Source organism: Paramisgurnus dabryanus, chromosome 14 (genome assembly GCF_030506205.2).
Source record: "Paramisgurnus dabryanus chromosome 14, PD_genome_1.1, whole genome shotgun sequence".
Classification (NCBI taxonomy): Eukaryota; Metazoa; Chordata; class Actinopteri; order Cypriniformes; family Cobitidae; genus Paramisgurnus; species Paramisgurnus dabryanus.
In genome coordinates, this window is record NC_133350.1 from 11988452 (window position 1) to 12010748 (window position 22297).

Sequence of the window (22297 nt, forward strand, 5' to 3'; positions counted from 1 at the left end):
ACGAATGTCTTTTTCTACCGAGCCCCTAAGGTGACATTGGAGTAAAAAAATCTAAAGTTTAGTTTCAAGTGCTCACGCAAACTTTTTTTTAAAAGTTTAGTTTCTAAACGTGATAGTTTTACGTGCGCACGCGAAACTAAACTTTATTTAATTTTCTCCATGTCCCCTGAGGGGCTCCGTATTTTCGTCCTTCCCAACAAAAAATTTTATCATGGTTTTTCGTGTCTGTGCCTAGACTTTCTTTATCGTGTTATTTTATTTTTTTTCTCATCATTCTTTCCTATTTTTAAATCATTGTCGCTTGGGGTAAGGGTTAGATTCCGGGTTTGCGTTAGGATGTCATTTTATGCATTGGTTTCTACATGTTTTGCGTCTGCTTTTAAAACTATTCTCGCCTGGAGTTGGGGTTTGGGTTAGGAAGTCGCAGAAAGTGATTCTAACCCAAACCCAAACCCTAAGCGACAATGGGCAAAAAATAGGAAACAAAGATGAGAATACAAAATATAAAATAACACGATAAAGAAAGTCGTGGCACAGACACGAAAATCCATTGATAGAAATTCGCGCTGTGAAGGACGAAAAAGACATTCTTCTCTAGAGTCACAAAAAACACGAATAAATTAATCAAAATTTCCGTTACTATAACACGACTTGCCGTGAGACTGGGCTGGCGTTTTTGTCACAATTCACAGTTTAAACATGTTGACATGAGACTGAAATAACTACAGACCACTGACAATAAAAATACATTTAAAAGCATTTGAACTCTTTTTATGATGATATATACGTTCAAATATGAGCAAGAACACCAGAAAGACCAGTAAACATACAGTAATTCACCCATGTTAGTAATCATTACTACAAGTTAACGCGCCTAGAAAATATGATCTGCACATTTCTGCTTTTAAACTTTTAAATGAAAACTTCCGAATTTCTGTGGTAATCGACAGCATGTCACAGATGCACGAGTTGTCACTCGTACCGAACCCGTGATGTTAAAACAGTACGAAAGGACAAATGTAAATGAATCATTACCAATTAAACAAATAAGGTGCAGGTTTTTCAGCAATTGAAACAATTGTGGAGCTCAGATGCAAAAGCTGCTATGCATCTACGTCAAAAATGAGATAATGATATCAACCAAATGTATTATACATTCATCAAATACTTTCACTTCAAATCTGCTAAATCCCGGCCTCAGGTCATTCAGAAATACCGGTTTATTGGCAGAATCCATTAAGGGTCAGCAAACGTGTCCGCAAACGTTAAAATCACTCGACTATACACTGACTCACAGATGATACGGACAGCACATTTTCTACACAAGTTAACCTCTGAAAATTAAACGTATAATGATTCTGAGAATACTTGGTCTGACCTTTAGTAATTTTTAAATCCTTTTATGAATTATATTTTACAAAATGCCATAAACTTTATTTTGACCTTAACATTTGTGCAAATCTGTTTTAAACAGGAATTAAAAAAGTAGCATTAGCCACTTTTAAGAAGTCCACTAAATGCGATTAAAGAGTTGCAATGTCTGCATTGGAGGGTACAGCATGCTTCCAAAATAAACCTCATGCAATTCCCTTGTGCTTGATCGGGGGACGCTTCAATTAAATGGTGAACGAGTTTGACTCGCCGCCATCAATTTGAATCATATCTTATTGATGTATTGTGACAACCTCCATTAATAAAAAAAAAAGGAAAGACTGCTTATCATTCGTATTATGTGCACTATGTATACCGGCACCATGTACTTAACCTATAGCGCTACTAAGAGCATAACCAGAGTGAATATACAAAGTAGAAGAAAGATGACAGATGCATGCTGCTAAAAACCTGACGAAAAGAGGACACGGCGGTCATGATACTGACAAGATGTGGGGTAGATCTTTGGCTTCAGCCACACATATCATCACTGGTACTTAAGTGTGTCCAGTGTACAGAAATGAGAAATGATTTAGCACACACACATACACACATGCAAACTGAGACATTTTACCGCAGTCCCTGAGCTGCTTTCACAAAAAGGTCTACGCTCCTATTGGCCAGATGATGCTATTTAAACAGTCAATGATTTTCTACTGGCTAGTAACATCTGTCAAATCATCATAAGCCTCAGATGATCGTAGCTGTATACACAGCAACACTTGTGGAAAATATACTGTGAAGTAGTTTTTGCATTGGATGACTTACAGGGAACAATATTCGGAGCAAGCAAGGGATAAGCATCATGGTCTGGTTAGAACTGAATCTGCAAACACATTAAGGCCCAAGTATAGTTCATTTTTTATGCATATGTGAGGATCAGTGTACAGTGTGCATGATGCAAATTTCACCATCAGAACAGTGTAGGACGATGAACATTAGGGTGGTCCTTATTTTCCAACTTTTAAAAGTTCATGCTCTCACCCCACCAATATGTTTAAATAAATAAATAAAACGTTTTTCAATATTAATTAATATTTACAGGTTGCTCAGACCTTTGAAGTTTAACACATTCACGTACTGTATTATGTGACACTTTGTGCTAACATGTATAATTGTTTAATAATATATACGTAATATAGGACTTATTGGAGCATGCTCCATGCAATTTAAACTCCTGTTTTAGTTGTGATATGTCTTTCAAAGCAAGAAACCTTCAATGTGAATGAAGCACAATATATACACTGAGACAATGGCTGAAGCAACACAAAGCAAGTGCGCTATATGGTTACTCGGATCAGAAGATACTGTAATAACTGGAAAAGTTACCCTCCAAGAAGCAAGTTTTATGTGTGTTGTGCAAAAATATGTGATTTCGGAAATATTCAAAGGCTTTGAGCAACCTCTAGATATTATAGGAACAATCCAAAATTTTGCACAGTGTATTTTTATTAATATACTAACACATTTAGGGGGTGAGAGTTAAACATTTAAAAAAATTGACCCATTATAAGGACCACCCTAATCTACATGTGCATTTCATTCCTTGTAATTATTTGTTTATCCACAAGGTGGCAACAGACGGGCGTCAATTCACAAGACAGTCCATTAACTCTTTCCCCGCCAGGGTTTTTGAAAAAAGTTGCAATTTTTATGATTTTCACAAAAATGTCTTCCAGAAAATTTTCTTCTTGAAATATATAAACATACAATATATTAAAGGAAAGAACAGACCCTCTGCTTCAAAAAAAAAAAACATTTCATCCCATCTTCATTTGTTTCTATAAAATAATTTCATTTTTATAAAGGACTCTTGTTAGAGATCAGATTTAGAGTGATGATCAAAATCTACACAGTTTTACTGTTTTTGGATCAGTGGATGCTTCAGTGTTTTATAAGTTGGGTAAGAGCACCATCTTGTGGATAATAGCAAAAATATGGATTGTCGTAAAAACTTGTCATCAGCAGGGAAGCGCAAGATAATTTGTCAATGGCGGGGAAAGAGTTAAAAACATAACCAAAAAAGTGAAGAAGTCAGGAAATATCCTAATTAGGGATGCTTAACAATTAATCGCAATTAATCTATAGCAGAATAAAAGTTTTTGTTTACATCATATATGTGTGTGAACTGTGTATAATAACTTTGTATAAATAAATGCACACACATTCATGTATATATTTAAGAAACGTTTACATGTATATATACATTTGTATATTTATGTACTTAATATATAACTTTTTTTCTTAAAATTATACATGCATGTGTGCATATTTATATATATATACATATTTATTATACACAGGTTACACACACATATGATGTAAACAAAAACTTTTATTCTGCAATAGATTAATAACGATTAATCGTTAAGCATCCCTAATCATAATTTATACATCAAAATGTTTACATGAGTTTAAACTTGTGGCGTCACTTCTTTAAACCTACTTAACTTACTTAAATACCCCTGTAGGCGAGGAGAGGTACTAAATGTGTCCAATGCCTATGTATCTATTTAAAAAAAAATAAAGTTTGGTTTGTGGGGCTGTGCGTTCGATATGGGAAAAAAGTGAACTATACTTCCAGCTTTAGGCTACTTTTTTATATTTTCTACTATTAAATATGGTTTATACTCTTAATGCAAAATTGTTTTTTATTTGTGGGGGAATTGAAACATGACCTAAAATTTATTCAGTCTTTTGCAGTATCACATTAAGAATGGCGTTATGATAGAAGCATGCTTATCCCATTACTATTACAGATAATTCGATCTACATTTGAAATTTAATAAGTTAAAGTGAATAATTTCAGTACATGAAACACTAGACGTGTGCTGGGTGCAGGTCTTTTCTGTGGAGGGAAGACCAAAATGCATCTTCATCAGCAATCTCCACAGATTTTCAGCAAGCACACGAACAAAGCTGCCCTTCAAAACCACAACACCTGATGAAGTATTTTGACATCACAATGTTTCTAAAAAGACCTGTTAGCAAAGCAACGACAGATGAGAAGCCAGGACCGTTTCTTTATCAGGCTAAACAAAGAACTGACACGAAAACGACGCAATGCCCTGTGCAGAATAAGCGAAAGCGATTGATTACTTTTTGCCCCTTTCCACACCGGAGAGGAGCTGCGTTTGGATCAGTTCTCACTCCCGTCTGAAATTCTTCTAAAGTGCTTAAAATGATTTGCCTGCGGGATTGGGGGGTGCATACGTAACGCAGACGACACAGTGAAGAGTTTTGGGCCTCAATGACATTAATAATATGTGCAAACCCAAACGATCGCATGAATCGTGTGCAACTGCTCCGGTTTTGTTATTCTGCATTCAATATAAAAAAAGCAAAGAGAAAACTGAACTTTCCAGCAATCGAGCAAGCATGTTTTTAAATTTTGTTTTGGTTATACCCTAATGATTTTGTTTTAAATGTACCTTTTCTGTAGAGCTGAATGTATAACGGATGAATCCGTAAGCACGTATCATCGATTCATTGCTTTCTATCTTCCATTTCAACCCCTTTGTCTGCAAATGCGTCTTTTTTGTTTATTTTGCACTTTTTATCTCGCCCTTTTTGTTGTAAAAGTCTCTCTCTCTCTCCAGGGTGTGTGGGTGCTTGCCCGTCTCATGCGGCCGGTGCTCATTCAGTAAAGCTGAAGCGTACGGACAATCAGGCAAAGGTGCGGAGAAGTTCGGGTCCTGTCCAGTCCCGCACTAGGAGCGGTAGTCCTTTTTACTGTAGGGCTTGTTGCCCAGGATACTGTCCACCTCATGCACGATGGAGGACGACAACTTTGGAAGAACCTGAAGAAGTAGCAGCAAAATGAGTCTTAAAAGTCTTACAAGATATTACAAGCTAGTGCATTATTCAAACTCACATTACAATTCAATACCAGAAAATGACCCTTCTCACCTGTATTGCTCCTATATTTTCCATGAGCTGCTCCGTGTTGGAAGCTCCGAGGAGCACAGAACTTACACCCTCATTTCTTAGGCACCACGCTGCAGATGAGTCGTAAAAATGGTTCACATTTACCATCAATAATAGCATGTGACACAAATTACACATACATAAAAATAAACATAAAGTACAAACACACACACAACCATTTGAACAAACCTATCTATCACCAAGAGAAGAAATATATATCCAAAAGAAAATGTAAATATATATTAGAGCTGTCAAAGAATTTAAATGAATGCTTAAATGAATCAGAACCATCAGAGCTTGCACACACACATTAACCCTTTGTTTATCAGTAAATGATAAGAGATTATCTTTACATGTAATTTAGAAATAAAACCCAGACAGGACAATTACTTAACCCTCATAAGCCCCAATTTTCCTGTTTACATTAAGGGTCCGTGGGGGTCAAAATGACCCCAGAAATTGAAAAAATGATTACAAAAAATATGAAAATTTTTAATGATACAAATGTATACTTTTTTTGTTTTAGTTTAAAGCTGTGTTTTGGGAGATATTAAGTACTTTTGTACCTGTTTACCAGTGATGCGCCGATTGATCCGAAATGAGCGGGTGCCTGCGGTTAACCGTGATTACGAGTCATCCAAAAATATTTTTAATGATATTCGGGTCGCGGTCGGTCGGGTCGTTTGAATAAAGATGCCAATTAACTATTTTAAACAATTACTACTTAAAAAAAAATGCGGGCCAGGGAGCGGGTCGGGTACAATATTTATTTTTAATTTTTTTGCGGCCCGAGTGGCGGGCAAGTTGGTGAAAAACGTCGGTCGGGTGCGGGTCGTTTATACATTGACCTGCGCATCACTGCTGTTTAACACTAAATTCCTCAACTACACCATTAGCTTGGATATACATATTTTTATGAAAAATTCACATAAATTATAATATAAAACTGTTTTAAATTGTTTTCAGATATTGATCTAAATGTTATGTGTTTAATTCGGCCATCTGCTGGTTAGAAAAAAACATAATAAAAAAATTACAGTTTAGGGAATAGTTATTTTGACCAGCAGAGGGCCATAGAGACCCATTCATTTCACTGGATGTGCCCAACTGCTCACATCACTACTTTAGTGATACGTTTTGTGAATTTATGTATATATAAACATTAGAAAGAAAGTTAAAAATATTAAAATATTATTTCAAATAGTAGAATCTATGTAGTTTTTGATGCATTTTGAAATACATTTTTTTTTACAAAATGCACCAAAAATTTGACAATGTAAGTGTGTGTGTCCGTGCGCACGTGTTTGTTTGTGACTTTGTCTTTCTGTGCATGTCTGTGTCTTTATGTGTGTGTCTGAGTCTGTGTATGCGTGTTAGTGTGTGACTGTCTTTATGTGTGTGTCTGTGTTGTTATGTGTAAGTGTTACAGTGTTTATGTACCTTTGTGTGTGTTTGTGTATGCTTGAGCATGTCTTTTCTATATTGCATTTGTGCTCTAGTACCAGGCCTTCTTTTCTGTGTTGAAATTTTCAAATTTAATCTGAATGCATGGATTTTTTTTGACAAATATATTAAGTAATTTTTTTCGACATTTCTTATTCACTTTCAATTTGGGACATATTGACCCCAAGTGCCTTTTGTCTTTTGTAAAATAAAATTACACATCTTCAGAAGACAGAATCAAGCCCATTTTTTTATATGAATATTAACAGATAATGTAAAAAAGTCACAAAATCTTATTCCACTGACATGAAGGGAAAAAAATGAACGAAAGAAAAGTGGCATGGGGGGTTATAAGGGACTTATAAGGGTTAATAAAAGTCATTTGCATTTTGCATAACGAAATTTAAGAAAAAAGCGATGCATTATTACAGATACATCTTTATACGTGTGATTAATATTACAGAGGATTTTTAAGCATGCTATATAAACACCCAAACATAATAAATGCACATATACAAAAACATGACCTGTTATTAACTATAATTTCCTCAGAACTGAATGTGTGAACAGCTCCATCACAATTAAATATTTGTATAATTGTTTGACAGCCCCAATAGACATATACATATATACTGTATATACAAAAGAAGCCTACTCCTACACACACACACACTGAAGCATCCCACAAACACACAGCAGTTATCAGACCGCTCTGTTACCATGGCTCCCAGCACCAGCACTCAAATTCAAAGCTGTGCTCTTATTTGTCAGGAAGAGGAGCGTTACTGCAGGAGCACAGAGGAGGTGAAGAGGAGCCATGCCGACCGCCGCTGTTCCCTAAACACGGTCCATGCAACACCACCGTCACACACAGACAGGACGGAAACTCTGTGGGGTTTGAATTCCTGCTGGGAGTTCATGTGGGTATAAGAGCGTCTGTGCCATCTGTGGCGCTGGCATTAACTGTTTTGTGCATTTACTGTATGTGATTGTGTGTGTGTGAATCATTTAAACATGATTTAAGCAAAGCAAACGCTGTGTCTTTAAAATAATCTGGATCTGGGTACATCAGATTACAATAGTGGATTTGTCACTAATATATTGCTTTGTCTGAACACACACACACACACTAAAAGCACATACAGTATAGAAAAGTCATGTCAACGCTATTTTAGCTTTTACAGTAACCTGGTAATTGCAGCATTACAAAATACAGTTTACTGTATCTTTATTGTAATGGATCGCTGTATTGCTTTACTTAAATAAACTCGTTTAAATCTGCATGCATTACCCTTCACAGACAATCTGACCCGCAGCCCTATTTTTAAATATGTTGTCGGTCATCTAAATGAGCAGTGGTGGCTGTATACTCTGTAAATCGATTGGATGTGCCAGTGTGGACACAGAGGGATTTGCTGAGTTTGGGAGGGGCTGGCAACCCAGTAATGAGGTGTGAAATGTAATGTACGAGTGCATTAAAGGGCAGGTGAAAAAGAGGGGTGTGATTCTCTTGGGATTGAAATCCTGTCAAGATTTTTATTCCTATGCATCCTGCAGTCAATGAATCACGGAGGACGTGTCAGTTTATTGTTCTTACCGGAGCTGGCGAGGATGAGGGATTTCGAAAAAACAATACTGATCTGAATTACGAGCGTGTGTCAAACGGTAATACGACGATAGTGCAGTGGGAGATATATACGTGCTAGGATGATACTTATGCTGTAAAAATACTTAAAAGCTTGTTTTTAGACGTTGTTGTGAGGCAAACATGAAGCATTTAGTCGAACAGTTGCTGAGCAACATTGCAACTTGCCACAATGATACACGAGTGTAAGCTGAAAATAACCATTTTACAGTATTATTTACTGTTTTGAGACTGTTTTTGAATTGATGCTACATTTTTTTATAATGGTGCGTGTGGTGATCGCGAGCTCTCAAGTATCCAGTCATGAGATTCGATTACTTGGACATTAAGAGCACACACTTAAATCAAACCATTTCAAGCATGCTTTCTTCATCTCGCATCAGACATTTCTTTGAAACGTTACACGGCATTATCTCTTTAAAGTATCATACGACGCAACCCATCTTAAATATCGATTACAATGAAACGCTATACGTATAAGACGTTTAACTTTTACACTTAACACTTAAGATTATACTTGATGCTGGGAAGAACGGTCTTCTATTAAAGTTCTCCACAAACTAATCGCAGACGGCCTGGCGTTTCCACTTCGGTGGTCTGAGGAAGGTGAAGATGAGGAAGGGTGAGGAGAGTATGAGCGAGGTGCAGGACGGACGGACAGACAGACAGAAAGAGAGAGAGCGGCAGTGTGTCTTTGGGTCAAGCGTACCGATGGCCAGCTGCGGCAGCGTGCAGCCCAGCCGCTCAGCGATTGCCTGCAGCTCTTTCAGCTTCGCCTGCTGGCGTCGGCCCTCCTCGCTCAAGATCTTGTCCTTCAACCACTGGTAGCCCTGTTAACAACACAGCACACCTGCTCAAAAACAGGAGCCCGAGCCCACAGCGGTGCACACATAGCACAGACACATACGGCACACACACACATGCGCTCGGACATGTCACACCCAACAGCACCTGTGTGACCGAGGGCCTGTTTTTAAACACGTGACTCTGTCCACCCAAAAGCTCGAACGTCTGCTCGAGGAACTTTAGGGCGTGAGGAGACCTCATACACACACACAAACATCAAGGTTTGGATAGATTTAGCATTACTGTGCAGAAATTTAAAGAAAGTAGGTTAATCGATTACATTTTGATGACGGATTACGTGCACAATAAATCATGCACAAAATTTTAAATAAGTAACCGAGATCAATATCCTGAATATTCCTAAAGAAAAAATATGAATGCATGATGAATTTGAATCATTAGCAAAATAAATGTTTGTGTGTGTGCTAGACCAGGATAAATAGTCCAGTTTTAGGTCCGGTTTAATAACAGTGGAAAAGGACCGATGTGGTCTGATGATCTAAACACTCATAGGTCTGCAAACCACAGCGACCCATCACTGCTCAGACCATCAGCACGGTTCTGTTATAGTCGAGTGTCAATCCACACGCACGTTACTCAAAGGTAACAAGAGGTCAGGAACAATGACAGCATGACACAAGACTACAGAAGGAGGAGGATGATGATGGATCACAACGACATCAAAGGGACTGAAACATGCGACTACGCCAATACACACAGCTCACAACGCGTGTTGATGCTCATTGTGTACGTGTCTTAGTGTGCATGTTGATAAGTGTCAATCCTCCTCAGAGTTACGACAGAGAAACGTATTCACACGACAACACAAAGATAGAAAACATGTTGAAGATTAGGCGTGTGGATTCATGCCATCTATCACAGACAAACACATCTACAGGAGAACACCCAAAGCTAGAACCTGGAAGACATGGAACACATCCGCATTAGAACAGCAAAGACACAAAGGGAACCGCGTATGAGGTCACTAAGGAAAGCAGGAAGAGGAAGGACACAGAGAAGGCTCATGCGTTACCTTCAAGGAGGCACGAGAGTACGGAGGCACTCCGCTGTCGTACTTCCCTGAGATTATTCCACAGGCCAGCGGGGACCAAGTCATGGCACCAACACCTGAGGACAAGTCAGCATTACGTCGTGTTAGAAGATACGCTCGTCTGAACCGTAAGTAAACTAAGATAGTAGTGTCGCTTACCGATCTTATGAAAGAGCTCGGGCAACTGGACCTCCACTTTCTCTCGCTGGAACATGTGATACTCCGACTGCTCGCAGATCGGTGGAATCTGATTAAACTGCCGGGCCACAGAATATGCTTCCTGGAAAACATACACATACAGATGAATTTGGAGAAAAGGGCCTATAACATTAATTATAGCGTGAACTATATTAGTGCTCACACCACCAGACGATAACGTTATTTTGATTTGCTATAAAAGCTTTCGCAATTGTTAACATGTCATTGAAAATATGCCATTCTTGTTGCATTTACAGCAGCTATGTCCTCAGCATTCTGCGTTTCGAGCGTGTATCTCTAAACAGTAAATCTAGTTTGTGCAATCTATTTATTATCTATTGATGTAGTCAGTGAAACAAAATCATGTCGTAAAATTATATAGTCAATTTTTTGTTATGGACCTCGATGAGCTTCTCTACAGTGTCATCTGTCATTTCAAATACATGAGCACTTTAAATTCAAATAGATTTGATTGGCTGTCAATAGTTTATCGTTCATTCGTTGATCAAAAAAAAAGGTCCGACAGTGATCCCAACGATAGCGTTCCTTGAATCTTTATTGTTATACTTTTGATGTGAACTTCGCTATACTATATATCCTGAAAAGTAGGAATGTGACGGATGACAAAACTCACGGTTCGGATCACATTACGGTTTTTGAAGCACGGATCGCATCATTTTTTTGGATCAAGCAAAAAAGGAAGTGGAAAAATCTAATGAGAACAAATGATGAATTTACAATTTTTTTTTTTAAAAGAACAAAGTTGCACATTAATTAAGATCTAAAATTAACATTAGGTAGTCCAATCAAATGAATCATAACACTGCCTTTATTGTATAAATTAAATATAATTATAATTTTTTAGAGCTACAGAAGTGATTTCTCTTTGTCTTAAGTAGGAAAATTGAGGTTACTGTCTCTTTAAGAGAAGCACGGACTGGTTTCTGCCTAATCTATACATAAACTTAAGACATAAACAAATGTTTTTATTAGATAAAGAATACTGTGGTACTTTGAGATAATTTTGTTTGTATGTGCCCTGTCAAGAACAGAAAGATTTGATGTTTGTTTGCTTTTTGAAACGCGTCTCTCCGTGTATTCCAAACGGCGCAGCATAAACAGTCGCCCCATATAAAAACATTATGTTGTTTTTCATTGCTTTATTTGCCAAATGTATTTTAATCGACAACAGTATCGCAACTCTCTCTAAAGTTTCATCATGAGTTCTGAATCTGCTGATCTTTAAAAGATGATCACGTCTGACTGGGGCTGGACCGGACACATTCAAACGCATGAGCGACTGTACATACAGAAAGCTGCTCTCTTTAGCGCCTTTTTGTGGTTAAATTGTTTAAAATCACGTGAATGTTAACATTTGCAAGCCTTTGAAACACGTTCAAAAGATAAACTTTCCCTATTTAAATGTGCATATTAATCAGCAAAACGCATGCGAGCCGAACCGTGGGTCGATCAACTGCGATCCGTCACACCACTACTGAAAAGGGACATTTGATGGCAGTGTTGTAGTCCAGTCCAACTTGACCAAGACCAGAGATCAAGTGTTAAGATTGAGTCTTACAAATGTGTAAAATGCATTAAAAACCAAAAACCCACTCACTACATTTAGCTTTGAAAATATTGCATGTAAATTAAATATGCATGTAAAAACTCAAAATCTTGCTGACTGGCCAGTTATTTAAATTGAGATTTATACATCAAGTTGAATAAATAAGCTTTCAGTTGATGAATGATTTGTTAGAATAGGACAATATTTTGCACAGATACAACAAAATTGAACAAATAAAAATGCTACCAAAGAACAGAATACGCCTCCTTAAAAAAGTCACTCCTGCAAAGCAGCGGATGAAAAGGAAGCTGAGCTCTTAAAAGCAGTTTATGCCTCAACAAGCATAACATTAAGAAATGAGTTATGATCTGCATCACAGAACACAAAGAAAAGTAAAGTGCTCTTTAAAGGATTAGTCCATTTTCTTAAAACAAATCCAGATAATTTACTCACCACCATGTAATCCAAAATGTTAATTTCTTTCTTTGTTCAGTCGAGAAGAAATTATGTTTTTTGAGGAAAACATTTCAGGATTTTTCTCATTTTAATGGACTTTAATGGACCCCAACACTTGACAGTTTTAATGCAGTTTAAAATTGCAGTTTCAAAGGACTCTAAACGATCTCAAATGAGGCATAAGGGTCTTATCAGGTGAAACGATTGTCATTTTTGGCAAGAAAAAAAAAATGCACTTTTAAACAACTTCTTGTCTTCCTCCGGTCCTGTGACGCGCCAGCGTGACCTCAAGTAATACGTCATCTTTAGATTCATCCAGAGATTTAAAGGAACGTTCAGGAACAAACGCAGAGCTTGTGGTGCATACAGATGATATGTTAATTACAGAGTACAAGTTAAGAAGAAACACTAGTCTTACCATTATTTCCATTGGACTCCAGCGTGATGTGCCCCAGTACATCGCCATTCCCTGATTGATCACATGGGTCATCGCCCGCACCGTCTCTGCCAATTATATTTAACACATCGTTCATAACCTCATGGCACCAACAGAACGATTCAGTTTGGTAAAGAGGTCAAAACAAATAAGCTAGATGAATTCAGGGAAGAGAAGTTTACATGACAAATCGCTTCTGGAACGAGCAGGGGATCAATATACGTGACACGAAATAAACCATTGCTTCAGATCAATATGAACCTCAGTTAGGAAAACAAGCCTCATCTGAGGAGAGGAAGTGAAGGATCCATCCCTAATAAACAGCGCTGTCAAAATGTCCGTCTTAAGAGCAATAGTCATTATCTACTTTTGCCAATACCCATGTTTGACTATATGAGTTCTGTCTAGAGATTCGAGGTGATGTGCTTTTTAATGACAAGAAGAGCAGGTGGTTACCAGCCCCGAGCTGTTTTTGTTTCCACTATTGAACTGTGTGAACTTTCTAAAGGGCAGTTAGACTAAAAAAAGTAGATCAAATAACATTTCTGCCCTGATTTTTAAAGAGCAGTCACCCCTCACTAGAAAACCTTTGTCTTGATTTAATTCAGGCTTGCAATTGAGAAAAGGCCAGAGGAAAAGATCTTGTTACTAAAGTTACAAACACAATAGTGCTCCATAAAAAAGCAACATGTGTTCAATGAAAGAAAGTCTTTATGTGTATATATGCCTTATACAATATAAGGCAGCACGGCCTGAGTGGGACTCATTTTCAGCCCTGGAGTTTCATGCCTTAGACCGGCCCACTTTAGTTCATGACTATTAAAATAATTTTAATATTATTCAATGAAACTTATTCAAAAACTACTGAAAGGGAACAAATGTGTTTTCCCTTATATCTCTATTTAAAAAAAAGGTGGGTCTTGAGATTACCTGTTGGGTTAAAAAAGTTTGGAGGCCCCTGATATACAATACACAAGCAAGATTTATCAAGTATGCAGGGGAAACTGATGAAAAAATAAAATTATGTATCTTATGCTTTTACGTAGATCACTTAAATTGCCAAATAACGTAAGGTAGGCCTACTTTGTGTCAAAAAAAAAAACAAATATATAATGGACTTTAAAAATTTTGTTTTACTTGAGAAAAGACAATATTTAAATGAAACTTAAATACTTTTTTTCAATGCAGCAAATAGATTTTTGTTACTTTTGCAATATATAATAAATGATGACTATTCATAGATGGTTCATTGTTACATCTATGACTTTACGATTTTACAAAATTAAGATCTGTAAATCCTTTTCCTTTTAGAGGCCATTCGTATCAAGTCACGCTCAAGTTTATTTTAATCTTGACGCCTGGCAAGCGCACTCGTGTCTGCAACAAAACTCGAGCGAGAAGAAAGCGGCACGTCCTGCGTTTTAGATGTTAATGGACCCTAATGCTAGATTTCTTCCAATAAGTGGTCAGGACTTGGGACACAATTTGGACATAAAGTGCCGGGGACCACTCCCACCCGCGCTGGATAATATTTTGAGTGCCTAGTGACAGCAACCTTCAACCCTGTGGCATGACAACACCGGTCCTCGTGGCTAAAAAACACTCCAGCCCACCGGGAATGCTCTTGGTCCTCCCAATCATTACAGGATTTTGCTTTTTTTTTTGCGATGAAAATGAACAATTTTGCAGTGGTAATTTCCAAACGTTTTCGGGGGAAAATCAGAAAAATTTCTCAAAAAAGGATACCAATGCTTGCCAAATATAAAATTCATATTAAGACGTTCTCAAGTTATTAAAGTCGCAATGAAATTGAAATGAAAAACTATATATATATTTTTAATATTGTGGTATTATTAACAAATGACTTATCTGTGAGCTTCATTATTTTTTTTAATTCGTGTGTGCTCATAATCTTTAATCAAAAATGCAAATCTCCTCCCCTCCTAAAAACGATCTCTCTTCACTTCCGGTCAAAAGTATGGCAGGTGGGCGGGGTCCGGGAGAAGATCGCAGCAATTAGCAATTAGCAACACGACCCAACTTCAAACGATCCAATCAGATCTCGATGGACAAATTCAAATCCAGCCCTGCCTTATTTCATCTCAAAAGCCATTTCATTCGGATATACGTCACCACGGGGGAAAATAAGGCAATCGTTACTTCCGTTTCATGGCGACTTTAAGTAAACAGTCAGTAATAAAATAAGAGCAGAGAAACTAAATAAAACATGACAAATAAATACAACTTCAAGATACAAATACACTTTTTGTTTTTTTAAATAACATAGACAGCTGTCACACAGTGTTTTTGAAAACTGTGTCACAGGATGATTTAAGGAAAATGTTATTAAAATTAAAGACTACAAAACAGTAAATTGTAATGCATTATGATATTGCTTAACCCAGTTTTTGGCATTTATGTGAGACAGCAGGTGCGCCACACCAGTTTCACATGAAAAAAGAGATAATGTAGTGATATGTAGTAATTGTGGGGTGCGGGGTTGCTGTTAATGGGGTGCAGCGTACTGGAGAGAGAGATTGTTTATGTGCATTAGTAAAATAAAGCTAGAAATGTTCATCCAGTTGTGACAGAATATTATATAATTTTATATAAAAAATTATGAGACCTTTGTAATTTTACAATTATTTTGCGATTAAAATAAATTATGTAGGATCGCAAAATAACACAGCATTTTGATGATTTTGCAAATTTTTTCCAAAAACTCAGAGACTGATAAGGGTTATTAAACTATAACATTTACATTTTGGAGGACCAATCCATTCAATACTAACTTTTTTAAGATTAACCATGTGTAACTTCAAACTTACCTTCCATGGGTGTGTTGGGGTCTGGTCTGTTTGCAAAAACTACATCCACGTATTCTAACTGCAATCTCTCCAATGATGCCTTTAAACCTGTAGATGAATTTAATTCAGTACACATTTAAAAACGCAACTTAATCTTGATCTGTGAGATTTTAAAAACAAAATCAGTCTGGATTAAGTGCGTTTTTGTTAGGAAGTTTAATGTAGCGTTCACACCAGCCGCGGAAGAGGAGGCAAGCGCGAGTGATTTACATGTTAAGTCAATGCAAAGACGCGAATAGGCATCCTGTGGCGCGGTAATCGCAGCGCAAATGGCGCAGAACGGGTGTTACCCAATCAGGAGCTTGCTCTAGCAGTGACGTGATTACAGGAAGCGAGCGGAGGCAGAAAACAAAACAACAATGGAGGACAATCATCATGGCTACACGAGACATCTTCGTACTTTTACAGGAATTGAAAGGATCTTTCTTGAAACAAAGTGGGTGAGGTCGTCGAACAATCTGGTAAGTTTACTCAATTTGAGTTATATGAGGCCCTTCCATGATGCAAATTTACGTGTGAATATCTCGAATGACTAGAATTTCACGCATGAATGAAGGGAGTAAACTCAGAATGTTCAAGCGTACAACTACGCTCTTTCGCATCTGGTGTGAATGCACAGAAATATCAAGTACAGTGCTATAATGTGTCTGCACTACTCACCTTCTATAATGTGTTTTCTAGAAAGTCCTCTTTCTGTCTCTGCTCTAAAACACAGCAACATTTACAGTTTCATCATAAAAGTATATTTACAGCACAAAAATATTCCTTTATAATAATATAGACTTCAGGTTCAGATAGAAAGACAAAGATCTAAATACATCATAAAAATACATACTTTCCACCCCAAAATATTTTTGTTGTAATGACTAAACTGGAGCGCCTGCAATGAACAAAAGGAAAAATAATCTCAAATGAGGTCACATGTTCATAAAAAGCTTTTAAAATTATTACGTTTCAAAAAACAGCTTGGGGAAACAATTTTAATCTCAAAGGAACGGACACTCACGCGAACACGACTGAAAAACACGATCTCATGGCAATTCATAGCTATTTTACAAAATGGCAAATTCATATAAATCTGTACGACTACATTCGTACATCTGTGTGCGCGATATGCTTTTGCTCTTGTGTCTTTTTTTATGTAAAGTACGTACAAAAATTTTGTGTGATCAGTCTGAAAAGACGTGCGTTCCCCAGTGATAAAGGCTTGGGTACCTGATATTGATGCAATCTGACTAGTAGGATAACTAAGCGGCACACAAACACTTGTGAAGATCTCATGCGGTTACTTTCATTTATTTCATTATTCAGGGAAAAAAAGGCGACCAAGTTCTGAATTAAAAAAACAACAACTCAGGACTTGATTAAACACTCTTTCCGATCGCATTACTTTCTACACACAAGTTATCAGGGCTATCTATTACACAGCAAACATACATGTCACCGTTTCATATTTTATTATCTAGATGGGACGTCTACAAGCCAGTGCATCAATATTTCATATTTTTGCTGTCAGGTGTGCCGTAGGACAACTGCAATAATCTCCGAGCCACATGATGATAAGAAAAGAGAAGGCTGAAAGGAAATGAAAGACTTTAATGAACATACCTCCATCCTTTCTTCTTGATGATGTTGCCCAGCACCAGCTCTGCCCTGCAACAGGAAACAGATGCTTATCGGACTAATCCGTCATCTTATTGACATCTACAGCCAACGCAACAGGCAACCAAAAGAGCATTTAAAAAAAAAAGAATAAATTGGCTCCCTTATGACAGCCACATGCTACAATATATTCATGTCAAATAAAAAATTTACTGACTCTAGGAATGTGCTGAACTTTTAAACTCATTTCCCATTTTCTGGGAAAACATCAGGAAGGCATCATACTATACTGTATTTATTTCTTATCTTGCCTGTAAAAGTATTTTGCACAGATATATGCCACTAAAGATCACATTAAACTGTTTTTGGTACATGTCAGTAAGACAGTATTTAGGCAACAACAATGTAGTAAAATCTGAAAGGTTTTCCTTTGCATTTTTAAACAAATTTTATGTACACACAACAACTCAGTCATAAAGATCCACATTTACAAGGACTGTAAACACGCAGTGTGCCAGGCCAGTAGATGGCGATGTTACTTTGTAAAAAAAAACATTATGATTGCTAAAAGTGACCCTGGACCAGTGTTCGAATTGAAGGGGGTCTGGGGGGGTCCCGGACCTCCTATAAGCCTTAAGGGACCCCCCATAAAGCACAAAAATATAAATTAGGGGGGTCCCCTGGTTTTTATTAAAATTAAAATACTACATGAATTTAAAATTCTCATGTTGCGTGTCACAAAGCGAAACTGTCTTTATTTGTCCCAATTTCGCAATAAACTAATTCAAATGACTTCTGTCTGAGATAAATAAACTCGCAAGTGCGCCTCATGCTGTTTTCTGGAGGAATTGACAGACAAATAGTGGCAAATCTATCCTCTCAGTCTGACGGCTGGTCCACCCAGTCACACAAAATATTTTATTGGGGAAGCAGAAGAAATCACGCTTAAATGATAATAAATGATAGTCTCAACTTCGTTTGTGAGCGGCATTGACAAGTACCCTGTGCGTGTTTGCTGTGATTGTTTTTAATGATAGAGAACACGAACCATTTGATATTTCAGATGAAATAAAACTTATCACTAAGTTAAGCAGATCTTACTTGTAATTGTCATCTATGTGACGCGACAGTCGGCACTCAGCAGCACATCATCATTTGAAATCCGTTTACAAGATGAATTCTCTTGTTATGTTAAATATGAAGTTTACATTGCGTTGTAAAAATGATGAAATTATCTTCATACGTGCTTAATTCATAATGAGAACGTATTAATACAAGCTTTTTTGTGCTGCTATATTATATAACAAAATAAACAATACATGTCATTTTATATACAAACTATAATTCTATCTTGACAAGCACATTATCTGCTTCATGTTGGTCTGGTTTAATTCAGAGGACTCATTGCTTTTGTGTATTCATTTTCATTTTAAGCCTTTAAAAAGTAATTATTTTAGATGCAATTTTGTAATATTTATAGCTTAAATTATCTAATATAATTTTTAAAACATTTAAAATCATTTTGCAGAATTCCGCAGATTTTTCCAAAACATTTCCAGAGATAAGGCAAAAAAAGTCAGCATATTTCGTCTGTCCCTGTTTATCGCTCAAATACGCATCATTCAGAAATAAATAACTATATTTATAGAAAGTATCTTTTGCATGTGTTTTTTTAAACCTTGCAAATGTTAACATGCAAGCGATTTTAAAAAATTTGAGCGGAAGATGTTAAAGTGGGCTGTTTTATGTGCGCAAAGACAAGGACACATCGCGCACACATACTTAAATGGACGCAACACTCATAAGCGGACGCACGGAGACGCGCAATTCCTAAAGCATGCAAACACAATATTATTTGGAAATACCACAGTCTTGGCACCTATTCTCATAAAAACATTCAGTTATGTTTTAAAGTAAGTGCAATCAGTTCAGAAAGAAATCAGATGTTTGTGTTGGTCTGAAAGTAGCAGTTCTTATCTGCTTGTGTTTCTGTCATTTATATTAATTAAACAACAGAAAACAAAGGAAAATCACTTCTGTATCTAAAAACAGATTAATTATTCGATGAAGAAGACAGTGTTATTATTCATTTGATTTTATTTATGTACCTAAATATATCTTACTTTATTTGTAACTTTGTTCTTTTCTATTTTTTATGCTCATAATTTCTTAATTTGTTCTTATGTTATTTTCCCTCCCCCAGTTTTGCTGATCTGAAAGTATTCGATCTATGACTCAAAAAACGCAATGTAATCCATTTAACCACTACTATACTGTATAGTAAAATTATGTAATTTAAAAATGAGTTCCACCCTATTTCACCCCTATTCTGTGTAAAATTTCTGCCCTTGCCAGTGTTTCACACTAATTTGAGGGGTAAAAAATGTATTAGAGTTTGAGTTAAGGGTAATTTGGGGTTTCTTTGATTAAAACCAGGATCAGATGATTACTGATCAAGGACGATCACATCTTACTTTGTGAAATCACAGCGATCCTATGATAAGGGGCTGGGGCTTGGCCAGGGGGTGGGGCTTAGCTAGGGGACCCCTCATAAGCTTTGACATAATTCGAACACTGCCCTGGACTATAAAGCGGCAAGTTTTTTTAAACTTTGTGCTGATAATAAGTTTATTAACGCTTTTCAACAAACGCAGTCCTGTAGGCCCTCCCCGTTGTTTTGGTTATACTTAACACGTGCATGACGTCACCGTTACACAGATTCGGTTTACATAGTTTATACCAAGACGACAAGGTGTCGTTATCAAAAGCGTGCACTTTGAAACCGGCATTCAAAAGTTTGCATCTTCAGGACCCAAAAAACCCCACTGTTGAATAAATAAACAGCCAAACCACATAAAAACTTTCCAATTTATGGTTAAAAATGATGTGTAAACGTCCTTTTAGTCTTAATCAGAGGTGCCCAAACTAGGCAAAGTTGGCCCGCATGACTTTTAATTTGGCCTATCGTGCCACGCGATATAAGGAAAAAAAATGTCATTGACCCAGATGTTCATATTTCTAATTAAACTATTTCTAATTTTCAAAAAAAAAAATTTTTTTTATTTGCACATTATAAAAATGTAAATTGAAATGAAATGCAAGGAATTAAAGTGAATTTTTTTGAATGTATATGCAAACTTGTATAGCATGTGTCACGAAACTCAACAAACTCGGTGTATTAGAGAGCTAATAATGGAAAGGTCGAGGCAGTAGCACACAGACAAAATGAAATTTAAAAAAGGTTTGGCAAAATGATTTCTTTTTTACAACAGTTATCTCTGAAAATAAAACTGCATTAGTTATGCATAAACAGAGTAATGTTTGGTTATTTCTTTTTTTTCTATTAGAAAATTATAAATTAGGAGAATCAGGGCAACTTTTATATTAATATAACACAGCAACAATTACTTTCGGCCCATTGCCCTAAGTCTGGATGGATTTTTGGCCCTTGGTCGGAAAATGTTTGGGCACCACTGGTCTAAATAAAGGGCCTGTACAGTATATTCATGTGTGTATCTGTAACAGCTGTGAGACTAAGGGGCTACTACTATTCAAATTATCCAAACTAATCGTTTGACCCCAAAGCCTGGTTCGTGCAAGTAGTGTGAGTGCTCCATACCGTGCCTGGACGCAGTTTGGTATATGAGAAACCCTTTACAATGGGCAACAGGCAAACAGAAAGCAGTATATTAATTACAATAAACAATGCAAGCTACAAAAAACTTAATTTAACATTTCATGGTAAACAAGGCACTGTTAAATGATAGAAACTGACAGGTTTCTATCCTCCAGTCCTTATTCAAACAGCCTATATTAACTCTTTCCCCGCCATTGACGAGATATCTCGTCAATTAAGAGAAAACGCTTCCCCGCCAATGACGAGATTTTCCGTCTTTCCGCAATATCGCTATTATCCACCAGGTGGTGCCCTTCCGCAACTTTTTAAAACCGGAAGTATTGCCCTATGGCAAGCTGCTGCATGTCCGTGTCTGTTTTAAAGATCGCTCTGAATATGATCTCTATGAAAAGTCCGTCATAAAAATGGAATTATCTCTGCTTTTTGCTCAAAATGTGGTGTTTTTGCAAAAACCTACCCATATTCAAAAGCTGATTGCAAAAGAACCACTAAAGGTAGGATGAAACGTTTTTTTTGTTTGAAAGCAGAGGGTCTGTTCTTTCATTTGGTATATTGTATGTTTATATATTTAAAGAAGAACATTTTCTGGAAGGCATTAAACTTTGGTGAAAATCATGAAAAACGCTTGCGCTGGCTGGCAACTTTTTTTTAAAAATGCTGGCGGTGAAAGAGTTAAAACTTTAAATGTCCTCTTAGATTATGTGACAAGTGAACCTCCAGAAAACCATGTGAATATGCATAAAAGCGCTGTGTGTCAAACAGAGACAGACGTGCGCGGGGGCGATTCGGCCTGTGTTTTAGTTTGTTAATGTGTGTGAGTGAGAATTGCAGAACGGATGGTAACAGGAGTTGATGAGCAGACTCACGTGCCTTTGTTTTAAGACACAAATGCCAAAATGCTCAGACCTGCAAATACAGCGCATATTTACACAGTGGTATTTGTCCCGTTACGGCCCACGGGTTTTAGCAGCGGTGCATGGCATTGACCGAACCAGTAGATTCTGCTGGATAAATAAAACCGACATTCCCACTCACTTTCCCTCTCACTCCTCTCACCTCCATCAATGCCAACATTTCTATGATGCCCACGTCCAGCTCTAAACCAATGACAGTAATTTACCCTGCTTATTTGTGAAACATCATGTGTCAGGTGACTTCTTTGCTCTGAACACAAAAATTGCACACACAGCC

At 37.0% G+C, this 22297-nt stretch overlaps 1 protein-coding gene across 8 annotated transcripts in view; it reads right to left on the reverse strand.

Moving 5' to 3' along the window:
• Positions 1 to 3175: 3175 nt before the first annotated feature.
• kcnab2a (potassium voltage-gated channel subfamily A regulatory beta subunit 2a) overlaps positions 3176 to 22297 on the reverse strand; it is a 96540-nt gene continuing 77418 nt past the window's right edge. For all 8 annotated transcript variants that reach the window (XM_065240781.2, XM_065240784.2, XM_065240778.2 and 5 more), the window contains 10 exons: positions 17476 to 17520; positions 16703 to 16747; positions 16528 to 16571; positions 15829 to 15915; positions 12983 to 13068; positions 10503 to 10623; positions 10326 to 10420; positions 9156 to 9276; positions 5341 to 5429; positions 3176 to 5231 (listed from right to left, as the gene is read on the reverse strand). In XM_065240781.2, coding sequence (XP_065096853.1) covers positions 5142 to 5231; positions 5341 to 5429; positions 9156 to 9276; positions 10326 to 10420; positions 10503 to 10623; positions 12983 to 13068; positions 15829 to 15915; positions 16528 to 16571; positions 16703 to 16747; positions 17476 to 17520 — 823 coding nt within the window. In that variant the 3' untranslated portion in view covers positions 3176 to 5141. The remainder of the gene's footprint in view (positions 5232 to 5340; positions 5430 to 9155; positions 9277 to 10325; positions 10421 to 10502; positions 10624 to 12982; positions 13069 to 15828; positions 15916 to 16527; positions 16572 to 16702; positions 16748 to 17475; positions 17521 to 22297) is intronic.